At 41.4% G+C, this 14,016-nt stretch overlaps 1 protein-coding gene across 1 annotated transcript in view; it reads left to right on the top strand.

The window, feature by feature from the left end:
* The first annotated feature begins 12,812 nt into the window (after positions 1-12,812).
* si:dkey-22o22.2 (neural-cadherin) overlaps positions 12,813-14,016 on the top strand; it is a 161,124-nt gene continuing 159,920 nt past the window's right edge. The window contains exon 1 of the mRNA XM_044357993.1: positions 12,813-13,903. Within this exon, the coding sequence (XP_044213928.1) occupies positions 12,916-13,903 (988 nt within the window). The 5' untranslated portion in view covers positions 12,813-12,915. The remainder of the gene's footprint in view (positions 13,904-14,016) is intronic.

Here is a 14,016-nt window from a genome sequence, read left to right as displayed (position 1 = left end):
GCGTGTAGGAGAACCTACGGTGGCTGCAAAGCTTGTGAAAATCATGAACGGTCTTCTCTAGATCCAGTGTTTGGTTTGTTTGTTCCGGGCTACTGTAGAAACATGGCGGTGCAACATGACGGGCTCCGTGGAAGGAGATCCGCTCCCCACATAGATATAAAGGCTCATTCTAAGGTAATGGTGATTATCAGCCTGGTCGACAGAATAAAACATAGAATATCAACATTTCTAAAGTGACGTAGTTCACATGTGATTGATATGAGTTGATCTTTCCTCTATAGGAGGAGGAGGAGCAGGTGGATGGTTCGAGACCACCTCGAAACCGAAACCAATGTCCGCTTCCTGTTTCAACAGACAAAAGCGAGTGTTTTTAGCGAGACGTCAGGACATTTTTTTAGTGAGAAATCGGCCGTTTTTATTTTATTTTTTATTTTAACCCACCATGATCTTTTCCCCTAACCCTAACTACGTGGTCTTTGTGTCTAAACCTAACCAGACCTGAACCACAGCGTCGTCACACCATAAAACATCATTATTCAACAGGTAGAAATGTTAATATGATACGTTGTGATTATACACTAATGAAAACATACTTGACTTTAGTTGGCCAGTAAACTCTACAGACTGCACCTTTAAACCTCAAGTTATTTTTGCTTTGGTTCAATAATTTCTCTGCAGATATTTTCCAGAGTTGAATTTTGTTTGACTGAGTTAGATTTAATTTCTGCATCTCATTGAAAAAAAAGTTGTTATAAAAACTTTTTTTTTTTTTTAGTGATATTGAAAAATATTTTTCTATCTTTGTATTTCCATTCAGTCCATCTAAACAATGAGACAAAGTTATTTCTGTAGGGAACAAACTAACATGGAAATCTCACATCTTATGCTGCTTTAGGTGAACAGTGCAGGCGCCGATTGATTGACAGCTCTTTGAAAACGCCATTATTAGAGGCAGAGTGGAAAGAAATAGCTTCAAAGACCCTTTGTGTGTGTGTGTGTGTGTGTGTGTGTGTGTGTGTGTGTGTGTGTGTGTGTGTGTGTGTGTGTGTGTGGCACTGTTCCAACACTGAAGAGTCCAACAGTCATCAAGTGTTTTACTCTGCCAGGTTTTTCATTCATTTGTTCGTCAAGCATTATTATTATTATTATTATTATTACCATCGCTGGTCATTAAGTGTGTGTGTGTGTGTGTGTGTGTGTGTGTGTGTGTGTGTAATCACACAGTTTGTGTCTGTCAGAAACTCGTCAGTCATCTGCAGCAGTGAGATTTAGTTTTGTACTTAAAGGGAAATACCACTCAATTTAAAGTGTCATTTGGTGCCTGTTATTCATCTACTGCACACACACACACACACACACACGCACACACACACACACACACACACACACACACACACATCAGTCTGGTAGAAACATGTGTTCCTCACTCGTCAGTCAGGTTGATGGTTCTCAGATTGCTGCGTGACATTTTGGACAGATGGAGGGTGGAGGATAACTGTCGCTCACCTTCCCTCCTCCTCCTCTTCCTCCTCCATCATCCCGCCTGCTTCTAATTTAAACCATCTGTCCTGACGAAGCAGCAGCTCCCACGTCTTCAGGCTGAAATACCTTTAAAGTGTCACAGACGGCCGCTAGCAGCTCCAACTGACTCCCATTCAAAAAAACCTCAACTTCTCTCTAGAAACACTGAATCAATCATTATTTCAACGAGTCATTCTGGTCTCAATCTCTACATTCAGACCCTCTAATAAGTGTGCTGGAGGTCATTTTGGAAATTATTGCTTTGTTTATAAGATTTGAAGACTTATAGTAGCTTTGATGTCTGACATGTGGACGTTGATTGACAGCTGTAGCTAGCTAAAGTAGCTAAGTCGGACTATTGTTGCAATATTTTGAGGTAGTGCGTTGTGTTTCCAGAGCGTGAAAGGCAACGTCCCGCCCTCCTTATCTGGAAGGTCCTGGCTCCAAACAGAAAAGATGGCGCCGACCATCAGCTGAGTCTCTGGGCTTCAAACCGGCTCCAGTGAAACCAACAGGTGGCGTCACACCTCGTTACGTCCATCTTTATACACAGGATATGATTTAAACACAGTGTATGTGATGACAGAGTAAAACTAAGAACACAAAAAAAAAACATTTGACAAAGTCAGAACCAAATGAAATGCATCATTAAAAATGAATTTGAAGTCAGTTACAACAAATAAACGCAGACATTTATATACATGCACAAGTGGATTTCATGTTTCAGAGACGAGAGCTATTGATCACATGGATGGAAAGTGGAGACGAGCAGCAGGTTTGACCAAAGTGCTGAACAATCAAGATAACAAAAAGCCATAAACACAATTAAGACACAAAGACCAGTTTAACAGACAAAGTGACAATTCAATGCAACTCTCATACGGAGTTAAAAGCCAAGAAATAAAAATGTGTTTTGAGACGGGTTTTGTGTATGTATGTCTAGTCAGCAGACCTGAGTGACCTTGATGGGACGTGTGGTTGTAAAAGTTCAGACAGATAGGATGGAGCCCGTTTAATGATCTGCAGGCAAACAATAAAATCTTAAAATCAATCCTAAAACATACTGGGAGCCGGTGGATGGGGAGCCGGTACGGGGGGAAATGTGCTCTCGCTTCAATGTTCCTGTTAAAAGACGAGCTGCAGCATTCTGGACCGACTGTAAGCGAGAGAGGGAGGCCTGACTAACAGCATGTATAACCCTCTCAAAATCATTAAAAGATAAGAAGGACTTGACTCTGGATAAAAGCCACAGCTGGAAAAAAGCTTGATTTGACCACTGACCACAGCAGGCTTTACATGTGGTTCCAGTGAACCAGGTCTACTGAGGGGGGGGGGGGGGTGACTTCAGTTTTACTCTGTTAACTTAAGTCCATCCAAGCGTCGATGTCCTTGAGACAGTCCAACAGTGGTTTGACGAGGTGGTTAAGCATCACCTACATAGACAGGAAGACTCCTCACTGTCTCTATCATGTCCTAACATGACAAACACACACACACACATACCCCCTGTTCCTGTTGATATCAGTCACTATGGAAACGCAGCCAAGCTAATGAAGCCATCAGGAGGAACATATCACCCAGTGCAGCGGTGACTCATTGATGTGTTTCTGGACAACAATGGAGGAATAAAATATATCACAATACTCAACAATACTCAATACCAAACATCAGATTTGTTGACAAGGAGACAAATATAGAGAATATTCAGCCATATCCTTTAAATACATTTTTACACAGAAGGAGGACCCCATCGTTTACAGTGTAAGGTCATTATGAAGGGATCTTCTAATGGTCAGTATGAACAGGAGGAATGATTACAGCAAGAAAAACAGGTTTTTTGAGGACTTGGTTAGCATGCAAACCACAGAAACGTTGAATATCTACGTTTCAACACGTGAATTACGTAGCATATTAACATTTCTAAAGTGACGTAGTTCACATGTGATCTATATGAGTTGATCTTTCTTATATAGGAGGAGGAGGAGGAGCAGGTGGATGGTTAGTAAGTTTCTTGGAGGCAAGTTGGAAATCAGCAGAGAACACGGTTCGAGACCACCTCGAAACCAAAACCCTAACCAAGTGGTCTTTGTGTCTAAACCTAACCAGACCTGAACCACAGCATTGTCACACTATAAAACATCATTATTCAACTGGGTAGAAATGTTAATGTGCTACGTAATTCACATGTTGAAACGTAGATATTCAACGTTTCTGTGGTTTGCAGAAATGCCAACGTTTTGTTCTGGCGTCTGGGTTGTAGCTGCTACAGGTGGTGATGCAAGTTTTTACCATTTGAGCCAAATATATAAACACAAACATCAGGACAACAAGCTCAACATGGAGACACGATCCAGCGTTTCATCACTGCCTCACAGCGAACACATATCTCCACTGACAGAAGAATCAAACTCTGCATATTGTTATGATTATGTTTTTAGAGAGGTTTCTCCCTCCCCTCCCCTCCCCTCCCCTCCCCTCCTACACCTGGGAGCAACCTTCTGACCTCCTTTCCCCCCTTGCCCCTTCCTCACCCCCTTCCTCACCCCTCCTCCTCCTCCTCCTCTGTATTTGACAGATGTCTGGAGCTAAATTACAGCAGTTGAGGGCGACAGTGAAGCAGTGTGACGGAGCTGACAGTGTTGAATTTCCTGTCAAAAACACTCAGTCCGCTCTTTCATCACGGCTCACTCGTTTTGTTTTCTCCTTCTCCTCTGCGGACGAGGAAGAGGAGGAAGAGGAGGGAGAGCAGGAGTCCTGAAAGTGATCCTGTACTTTGACGAATGAAAACTTGTAGATTTTATTCAACATTTTTTTTTTTTTTTTTTCTTTTTAATCCTTCAGCTGATCTCATCTCTCCCGTCTAGACGAGCTCGGAGGTAATCATGTTTACACGGCGGCGTCTATTTAGCGGTTAATGACACGCTGCAAGCTCGCCGCCATGCTATTAAACCTCTTTATCTTCCATCCTATTATACATGTGTGATCTGATTTTCCTCCTGTGCCGCTGCGCATTTACATATCCATTCACTCACACTCCACTGGCTAATAAGTTTCAGCTTAATTAAACTCGTTTGCATGTGGTGAAATCCCATCATGCGGCATAATGAAATGAGCCCAGTGTGATCGCAGGTTGTCAAGGTGTGTGTAGAACAACGGGTATATTTAGCAAAGCTGCCTCTGGGTGGAAATATACAGCATCAGTGTGTGTAACAGAGCCTGGAATGAAGCATTATGGGTGATTACTGCACAGCTCCCAGTAAAGTCAGAGATGGTAATTTACCTCAGTGACGACAACACCTGTCTTTACTAAACCCCTTCACTTTGTCACGCAGTTTCACATGATGATATCATGTCAGAATGAGCGATATGACAAAGCAACAGAGCTTTATAGCTTATTGTTTATCTGTCTGGCTGCAACTTTACTGATTTGGTTCAATCTCAGTGCTCTCATAGCGTCACAGACACAGTTAGCTGTAGACTAGCTGGTGAACATAGTGGAGCATTTAGCAGCTAAAGAGCCAGATATTTCCCTCAGGAGTTGGTAGAGAGCAAAAACAGAGCTTAAAGAGAGTGAATATTGGACTTACATTCACCAGGTGGACAGAAACACGACTCCACATGAATGATAATGTTGCTCCGTAACTGCTAGATGTGGAAATAAAGCAACTGTTTGCTAACATGTTAGCCACAACTGCTCTATAAACTGATAATATGACGGACGTCATGTTTAGAGGCGATTCTGCTGAAAACAAGTGGACAATAAACAGCTTTAACTAGATTGAAACTACAAAACATCAAGAATAGAACCCTGAGGAACCCCACAAGTAATTATTGACATTATCAATGTGATGATCATGTTTTAACTGCTGGATGTGGAAATAAGCAACTGTTTGCTAACAAGTTCAACACATCAACTTAACCCCTTAACATCCACCCTTTTTATAGAATTTTCACCTATTTGGCATCCCCAAATGGTAAAGCTTATAACAGATAACTGTGAGGCCAAAGTGCATGTATGAGGCTTCATTTGACAAGTGACATCTTCTAGTTTCTGGAAATGTGTTTGTTTAGCATGTGGCTAAAACACAAAGAAAACTACATCAGTAGTAACTACATCAGGCTCAAAAACGTGTTTTTGGTCCTCGTCTATAATGAGTCATATTTGAATAACAATAATTAAGACATGCTTTATGCAGAACCTTCTACATCTTGTCAACCTGTATAAAATTCCAGACCTCTAGGCCTAACTTTATGGGAGCTAGGAAGTTTTTAGTTTGTGGTGTCACTGGTGTCCCTGAACCACTCAAATCATCTCCAATTGGCCAAAATGTGCCAATTGCTTTTGCTCATTACTGCGTGATGCTACCGCTTACAACTGGCTTAAGCGGGTCCCCACGGCGACCCAGTGGATTTTAAAAGGTTAAAAGCTGATGATATGTCCGTGTTGTGTTCACTGCTTACATTTTTACTTGTTGCCTTCTTCTTCTTCTTCTCTGTCTTTGTTGGCACATTTGGATCTGATGTCATTATCCAGATACAGATCACATGTTAATATCGGGTTTAAATGGGGTTGTTGTTCAAGGCAGACATTAGACCTGAATGAAAAAACGCAGCCCCTTCATTTATTTGAATGAGGTTCAATGCTGACCCAGCAAAAAAAAGTTGACTGAAGTGTTTTATGGTGATTTGTTTCCATCCAGTTTCAATCCAATCAGACACGACTCATGTTAACGCAGGTGTAACAAGGATTTACCTGCTCAGACGCGTTTCAGCAGTCGTTCACTAACCAAACACGCTGCTGTGATGTTTTTATGATGGATATTTTCACGCTCTTGATGAAGAGCTCATGCAGCGAGGTTGTGACGGCGTTTTTCCTTCTCCGACTCTGGACGTTTCCTGTCTGCTGGACTCGGAGCAGCGTGACCGATCGATTGGAGGCTGCAGCCAACATGTCGCCTGAGTGCAGAGCTGCAGAGACGAATCAGCAGGAACAAACAGCGTCCTGAAGCAGCAGCTCGCAGCTACACGAGCTGCACACGACCAGAGCTAAAGTTCAAACACGAGAATGTCAAGTTGATTGTTGTAACCTCGAGGACAAACTTCTAGCCGAGTTTGCTTGAAGAGAACAAAAGGAGACGCAGCTGCCCTCCCACTCTGCAAATAAACTCCCATCATCTGGATCGATATCCTCTAAAGCCCTTTAACACCAAAAGATCCAAGAACCAGTTCAACGGTGCTCAAATACAAGTCTTAGAGGTCGATTTGATGAATTTCCACCTCATCAAAGGTCCAGTACGGCTGCATTACTGATGATATTTCAGCACAAACACTCCAGAACTGAACTGTATTTCTTAATTAATGTGAGAAGTGACACATTTGGCTTGTAACCAGGTCCTTAAACTTGAGCATGAAAAGTGCTCATTAGTGAGTAAATGTTTGACTTTACAATTATCCTGCTGGAGTCTCGACGTTCAGCTGGTTCAGTTTTGTGTTTCTTACCTTCGTGCTGGATGGTTTTGTTCAGAAGAGGCATGTTTGGTGTCATAGTGGCGTTTTTAATGTGGCCACTGTTTCTCAGTCCAGTCATCTTTAAATGACTCTTTTTTCACCGTCAACCTTTATGTTTTTTTGTATCAGCTAATTTTGAACAAAACATTTTACTTCATCAACCGGAGCTCCAACAGCAGACAACAACCTTACTGACTGTGGCGACCAGAAGGCGGCTGAGTGATGACAGCTGAGGTAATTGGGTCACTAAAAACCCGTCCAGGTCAGATCTGGACCAATCTGGACCAGAGTCCATCTGAGTGTGTACGAACTAAATTAACCAATCATTTCAGGAAGTAAAATTAGAGGATGTACTACGAGAAAATGTAAACTATTAATTATTGTTCATAATGTTCATTATAACTAAACAAACTGGACTGCAGTTAAAAAGGTCATCTGTATATGAATGAACTTCTTTATTTAAAGGTTCTGTATGTAGGAATCAGAAATTCCTTCTCATTAGTGACACCTGTAGCCATTAAATAAGCTGCAGTCAACATCCTGGTGCTCCTGGTGCAAGACTACTTCTCATAATTACATAAAATAATGATAATAACAATAAAAACTTTATTTGTATAGCACCTTTCATACAAGAAATGCAGTCTACATACAGACAGTCTACATACAGACAGTCTACATATAGACAGTCTACGTACAGACAGTCTACATATTGGATTCACATATAGAACCTTTAAAGGATATATTTGGTGATTTTCTATAATTCTTATTGTCAACAAATCTCATATTTGGATCCAAACTACTACCAATCTACTAACAAGTATTGTGTGTGTGTATCATGTATTGTGTATTATGAAGAGTTCGGTCACATTAGTTTGTATATAAACGGCTCCAAAGACTAATAACAGCATCATGTTTTCAGTCTCCAGACAGCAGTTCTGTGTGAGGCGGACGCCACTGAGCGTGTGCAGGAACGCGGTTCTGTTTACAGCTTCACTAGCTTGTTGTGCTACATATCACAACCTCTTTGTACATCGTTAATTTCTAAAAAAAAATAATAAATAATAATTTGTTTCAATCAAAAGAAGGATGATGATTAATATAAAATGAATCCGTGTATCTGAACGCTTGGTGTCTTAATAAATTATTACATACTTATAGTTCTCTTCCTCTTCTGCACAACTGGAAACGGAAGAAAACAAAAACAGACGTTTAATCAGTTTGAAGATGTTAATTGATCCGGATAACTTTGCTCTTCCCAGAATAACTTCCTGACTTTATGCTTCACCTCTGTGTCTGTTTGAACACAAACACAGAAGATAAGAGTTTTCTGCTCTGAGATTAAAGTGATTTCATTCATGCTGCTTGTCATTTTCCCATCATGTCACTTTACGCCTACTCTCCTCCTCCAGCACGCGATCAAAGACCTGAGACGCTTCTCATTTTGCTTTTATGAATCCCTCAAACACAGAACACGTGCAGATAATTTTGCCATTTAGACTCAAGTTTGTTTTTTTTTTTGTTTTTTTTAAGTGAAATTGAAAATGAGAAACATTCCTGAAAACTACCGAGGGATTTCCTGAATGTTGCACACAGACACACCTGGTTTGATCTCTAACAAGATGGAAAAAAAACTGTGACTTTAAATCCTGAAGGCAAAAAGAAAAAAAACATATTGAACTCAGCAAATTGCTCTTTTATTGAAAAGATCTCAGTTGATAGATGATGCTGCTGCAGGCCGCCGTCATTACTGCAGACAGGAAGCAGACTGAAGCTTTTAAAGCAACCGCAGTGACGAAGATTCACAGCAGCTAGAAAACAAACCAAATGAAACACTATTAATAATAAATAAACTTATAACTTTTAACATTTTTATAGCTCTTCTCAAAATCAACGTTATAAAGCGCTTCACACCAAACAAACAATAAAAACGATACAAGAATAAAAGACGAGGCTAAAAATCATAAAACACACAGAAATGAGTATAAAAAGTAAAAAGTGTCAAAAATGTAACAATTATTGGTGCAAAATTTGATTAAAAGAAAGCCGGAACTCTGCAGGTTTTAACCCAAAAAAAACAAAAAAAAAGAAACGTTTCACTGTGTCGACTCCTGATGTTTGTTTTCATTATTTACCGGCTTGAAGGAATAAAAACAAACTCTTTGTACCACAAAATGACTGTAAACAAAGTAAACATCATTCAACATCCACATGTTTTAATTAACATTTTCAATTTGTGCATAAAAAAGTGGAAACGCAGAATTTAAAAAGAAAAAAAAAGTTAAAAAGTGTTTGTTTTTCAAATTAAAAGACTTCAGGTCATATGTTTCTAAAATGGTCTGAAAATGAAAACTTTAAGTTGAATTAAATTAAAAATAAAACTGTTTATTATGATTAACATAAACAACTGTGAGTCAGGAGTTCATACAGTTAATATGAAGATATTTTACATTTATAATATGAACTTAAGCCGTTAGAATTTAAATATCATTAATACACTGTTGAGATACAGACACGTGTTTTATCCTGTAAGATGTTTTAAAATAATTTAGTATCAACATCAGTTTGACTGTTGATAAAAATACAAAACTGGTTTCAAAATAGTCGCACAAAAGGACAAAATAAATAAACAAACAGCCTCCAGTGAACCACAACAAAATGTACAATTTACATCAAAATCTTTGACTTTTATTTGATTGTTTTAAATATATCTGATCTATGTTAGTTATTGGATATTGATCAGGTGAGATCAGGCCAAGTTATCCACAAAGTGATTCCAGTATGAGATTATTATGGTTGTGTGATCATTTTAAAACAGTTTTTATAGATTTATTGTTCTTAAATACAAAGAAAACACATTTTCCTACAGCAGAGAGCAGTCAAATAGAAAACAGCTGATAATTTTCCTTCAGTTGTTGCCTTGCAGCAGCTCCTGTCAGTGGAGTATTAACGGTGGAGGTCAAAGGTCAACAGGTTCAGTCCAGAGGAAACAATAGAGTGAGCCAATCAGAGTGTTTGACGGATCACAGGTGTCACAGACAGTATTGATATGATATCGTCTCATTGTTTCTGCTGCATGAGACAATAAGATATTTTTAACACATTAATTATTGAGGTTTCTCACCCAAAAACTAAAAGTCTTGTAGCTGAACAGAGTTTGTTTCTCTTTTCAAAGCAGAAAACACATAAAATCTCGCCTCCTGTCCAGACTGGATTATGGAGATGTGCTCATACTGCCTCTGTACATCCACCACAGAGCCGCAGCATCACACTGTTAGTTACATGAAAACTGACACTATGGAAAAAATAACAAACTGCTGCTCCATGAAATCTATTTAACTTCCATAAATCTCCAACAAATCCTCATGTTTGCATCACATTTTCCGTCCAACCAGAGACCGAGCGACTCGCCGCACCACATATCTCCTGTCAGCTCGGTACGACGTGGCTTCAATAACACTTTTACTGTATTTTCAGATTGAAATGATGCTTTTATTCTGAAGGCAGAAATCATTCGATGGAGTTTGACGATTGAAAATAATTCCTGACAGAAGCTACACGCACCACATGTGACCACTAAGTGTTAGTAGTTTAACACTTAACATACAAACGTTTCAAATAATCACAGCACACACAGTCTTTTCTTTTCATACAGCACACGATTTATTATTGACAGTTTGTTTGCTAATTTGAGTGCACACATTTCAGTTAACATTCTGTCTTTAATATTTCTTGCTTGTGTTAAATCCTGATTTGTCTGTCATTTCATGGATCCATCGAGTCCTCCCACTGGCCAAAACAGTCGGCGCCGGTAAAGATGGCGTCTTATACTGCGACAGGCAGGAAGTGGAAGAGGCCGACCGGAGCGTGCCAGAGGGGAGTCGACCTTTCGGGATCCAGTTAACTTCAGTTACTTTAAGTTTATTTTTCTTGCTTTTGTTAGTCAGTTTTGGTTGTAAATAGTTTTTTGATTTAAATCTTTGTTGAGATTAAGTTTAATTTATATTATAGAGTTAATTGTTTGTTCCCCCTTGTGTGTCTGTGTAGGCTAGCCGGTGTGTATATAAACCAAGCGGCAACCTCCGGCTGTAAAATGAAGCCAAAAACTGCAGTTCCTTGAACGACCACTTGAGGCTCCAAAAGCGAGTCAATCCCCAAAGACCCCCATGTTAAACTTTACAGCAGAAATAAACATGTTTACAGTCTGGTACAAACAACAGTTTCCCCTTTCATGACAACTGTACAGGGGGTGAATTTTTTTATAACTCACCCGTTTAAATTTTATTAAGCTGTAAAGTTATGCATAATGAAGGACATGGCTGCTTTGAGTGACAGGTCCACCAGCCGCTAGGTGGCTTGTTTCAGCCATTCGGCCCGCCTCTTTGCCCATTTTTGATTGGCTGGGAGTTAGGCAGAGTCACGCACTGCCAAGATGGCGACGGCTGGAGCGGCTCGCTTTGAGCTTTAAAACCGCTCTTCAGAAACCAACGAGTGACGTCACGGTAACTACGTCCATATTTTTATACAGTTTATGATATAAACCTGCCTTATGTGTCATTTATCAGGTCTGTTATGTTGAGTTCACTTTACGTTGCTGTTTGTTTAGTTGACCTCAGTTTGAGTTAAAGGCGCTAGTTTATAAAATTAATTTCTTCTAGTTTTTTCTATTTTTTGTATTTTGGAAAAAAATAATTTGTTGATTTGAAATTAAGTTGTAAATAAACGACTAATTTTTGCTTTATACACATTGTGTTCTTGAGTTTTACTGCTTGGTGTCCGACACAAAGTCTGCATAATAATAATAATAATAATAATAATAATAATAATAATAATAATAATCTCAGACTAGTGTTTATAACGTCCGCTCTGCGCTGACAGATACAACTTACAGCTGCATAAATAAGAAGAAGAAGAAGAAGAAGAAATCATATTGACCATAATGTAATAATATTAATAAGTAATGGTCCACATTTAACACTGTAGCAGCGTCTGTAATGTCCCAAACATGTAGTTCATAATCATAATAATTGCTTCTGTGTGACAGCTGAAGGATAATTCAGCACATCTGCATGAAAACAAATGTTCCATATCAATAATAATATTCAATATTTCAGCCTGAAGGTTGAAATGTGATGTTTTTATGACGCATCTGAGCTTCATCTCATACCTGTGTGTTGTGAAAATGACCTGACAGAGATCATCAGGTCAGCAGAGTCTCTCTCTCTCTCTCTCTCTCTCTCTCTTTCTCATCTTCATCAGCTGACTCTCTCTCAGTGGGCGGGTCCTGCCAGCCTGTCAGTCATTCCGTCTCCTTGTCTGTGATTGGTCTGTCTCCTCCGGGGGGTGGGGGCGGTGCTGACGGAGCCACATGGAGCCTGCTGGGTGTCTCTCTCTGCTCGTCAGTCTGATCCATCCTCCGGTGGTGGAGACGCTCCAGACACTCTGGAGCAACTTGGCGCATCATCATCATCATCATCATCATCATCATCATCATCTGGAAAATCTCTGAGACTTTTATTTTTCTCTCTGTCTCTTCTATTAATGCTGCTATATTTTTTTTTACCAGGAGCAGCTGAGAGGAGAAGAGTTTAATTTGTGCGTAAAAGTCTTTTTTTGATTGGATTATTAATTAATTAGAGAGCAGCATCTGCTTCATAATGTTACTGATATGATGATATGAATTCTGATCTGGGAGTTAAATATTGAATCATCTCATTAACTGTGTGATTAGTTGATTTCCTGCATCAGGAAACTTTGCTTTTTTCTCGAACAGAATCTTTATCTTCACGCGTAAAAATCCTTTTGAACTGGATCACTGTCACATCCGCTCTGTGGCTCGCGCGGACACTTTGCTGTCTTCTCCAGCTGAAACGGGTTTTTAATGGAAACATGACCAAAGCTGCAACCGGACCGGTTCCCCTGCAGAGCCTCCTCTTCCACCTGCTCCCGCTGCTGCTGCTGCTGCTGCTGCTGCTGCTTCATGTCTCTCCGGTGCGTCTGTCCGCGCAGCCCGGACATCCAGCGCGCTACTACGGTCAAATAGCTGAGAACTCCCCTGCTGGGACGCCGGTGGATGGGGTGGTGCTGCCGGTCGCAGCCGGTGGATGCCCCGGTGCGGACCTGAACGCCAGCCTGAAGGGGGATTACGCTTCGGATTTTAGGCTCGTTCGTTACCGCGGGCACCGGGACCACCGGGAGCATCTGGGTTTGGTCTCCGTTAAAGCTCTGGACCGGGAGTTTATTGCGATGTACGAGCTGACGGTGGAGCTGCCGCCGCGGTGTCTGAGGAGACCCGCGGCCGTCCAGGTCGAGGTGTCGGACAGGAACGACAACATCCCCCGGTTCACCAGCGGGAACAAGACGGTTGAAGTGGACGAGCTGACGCCGCTCGGTACCGAGTTGGCCCGCTTTGACGCAAAGGACGGCGACGCGGAGCGGAACGGACGCGTAACCTTTTACGCGTCGCCGGAGTCTCACCTGTTCCACGTGGTTCCCCAAACCGGGCAGGTGAGGCTGGTGGGCTCCCTCCTGGGTGTCAGCCATGTGTCGGTTCGCCTTTACGTGAAGGACAGCGGAGATGTGGCGCTGATAAGTGCGCCGGTGTTCCTGCGCGTCAACGTCCGCCGCTCCGGCAGAGCGCGGCGGAGGCCCCGGGCTCTGTCCGAGGAGCTGACCTACACCGTGACGGTCCCGGACCACGTCAGAGTCGGGGACTTGGTGTTCACGGTACCGGATCAGAGGTTCGAGCAGCGGTGGTTCGAGGTGATATCCGAGGCTGACTCTCCGGTCCAGATCGAGCGGGACTCGGGACGTCTGTACCTGGCGCGCAGCCTGCGGGAGCCCGCAGAGGTGATGGTGAAGATCCAGAACCTCCGAGGTAAGAAGAGCTTTTTCTTTTCGTGCGTAAAAACGCAACGCAGCAGATGTTTAACCGCACAGTTATGATGCTGCTTTGATGCATCATGTTGTTGGATCCACTGATGGTTTCTG

The sequence above is a fragment of the Thunnus albacares genome, chromosome 8 (genome assembly GCF_914725855.1).
Source record: "Thunnus albacares chromosome 8, fThuAlb1.1, whole genome shotgun sequence".
Taxonomy (NCBI): Eukaryota; Metazoa; Chordata; class Actinopteri; order Scombriformes; family Scombridae; genus Thunnus; species Thunnus albacares.
This window is presented reverse-complemented; position numbering and strand designations above follow the sequence as displayed.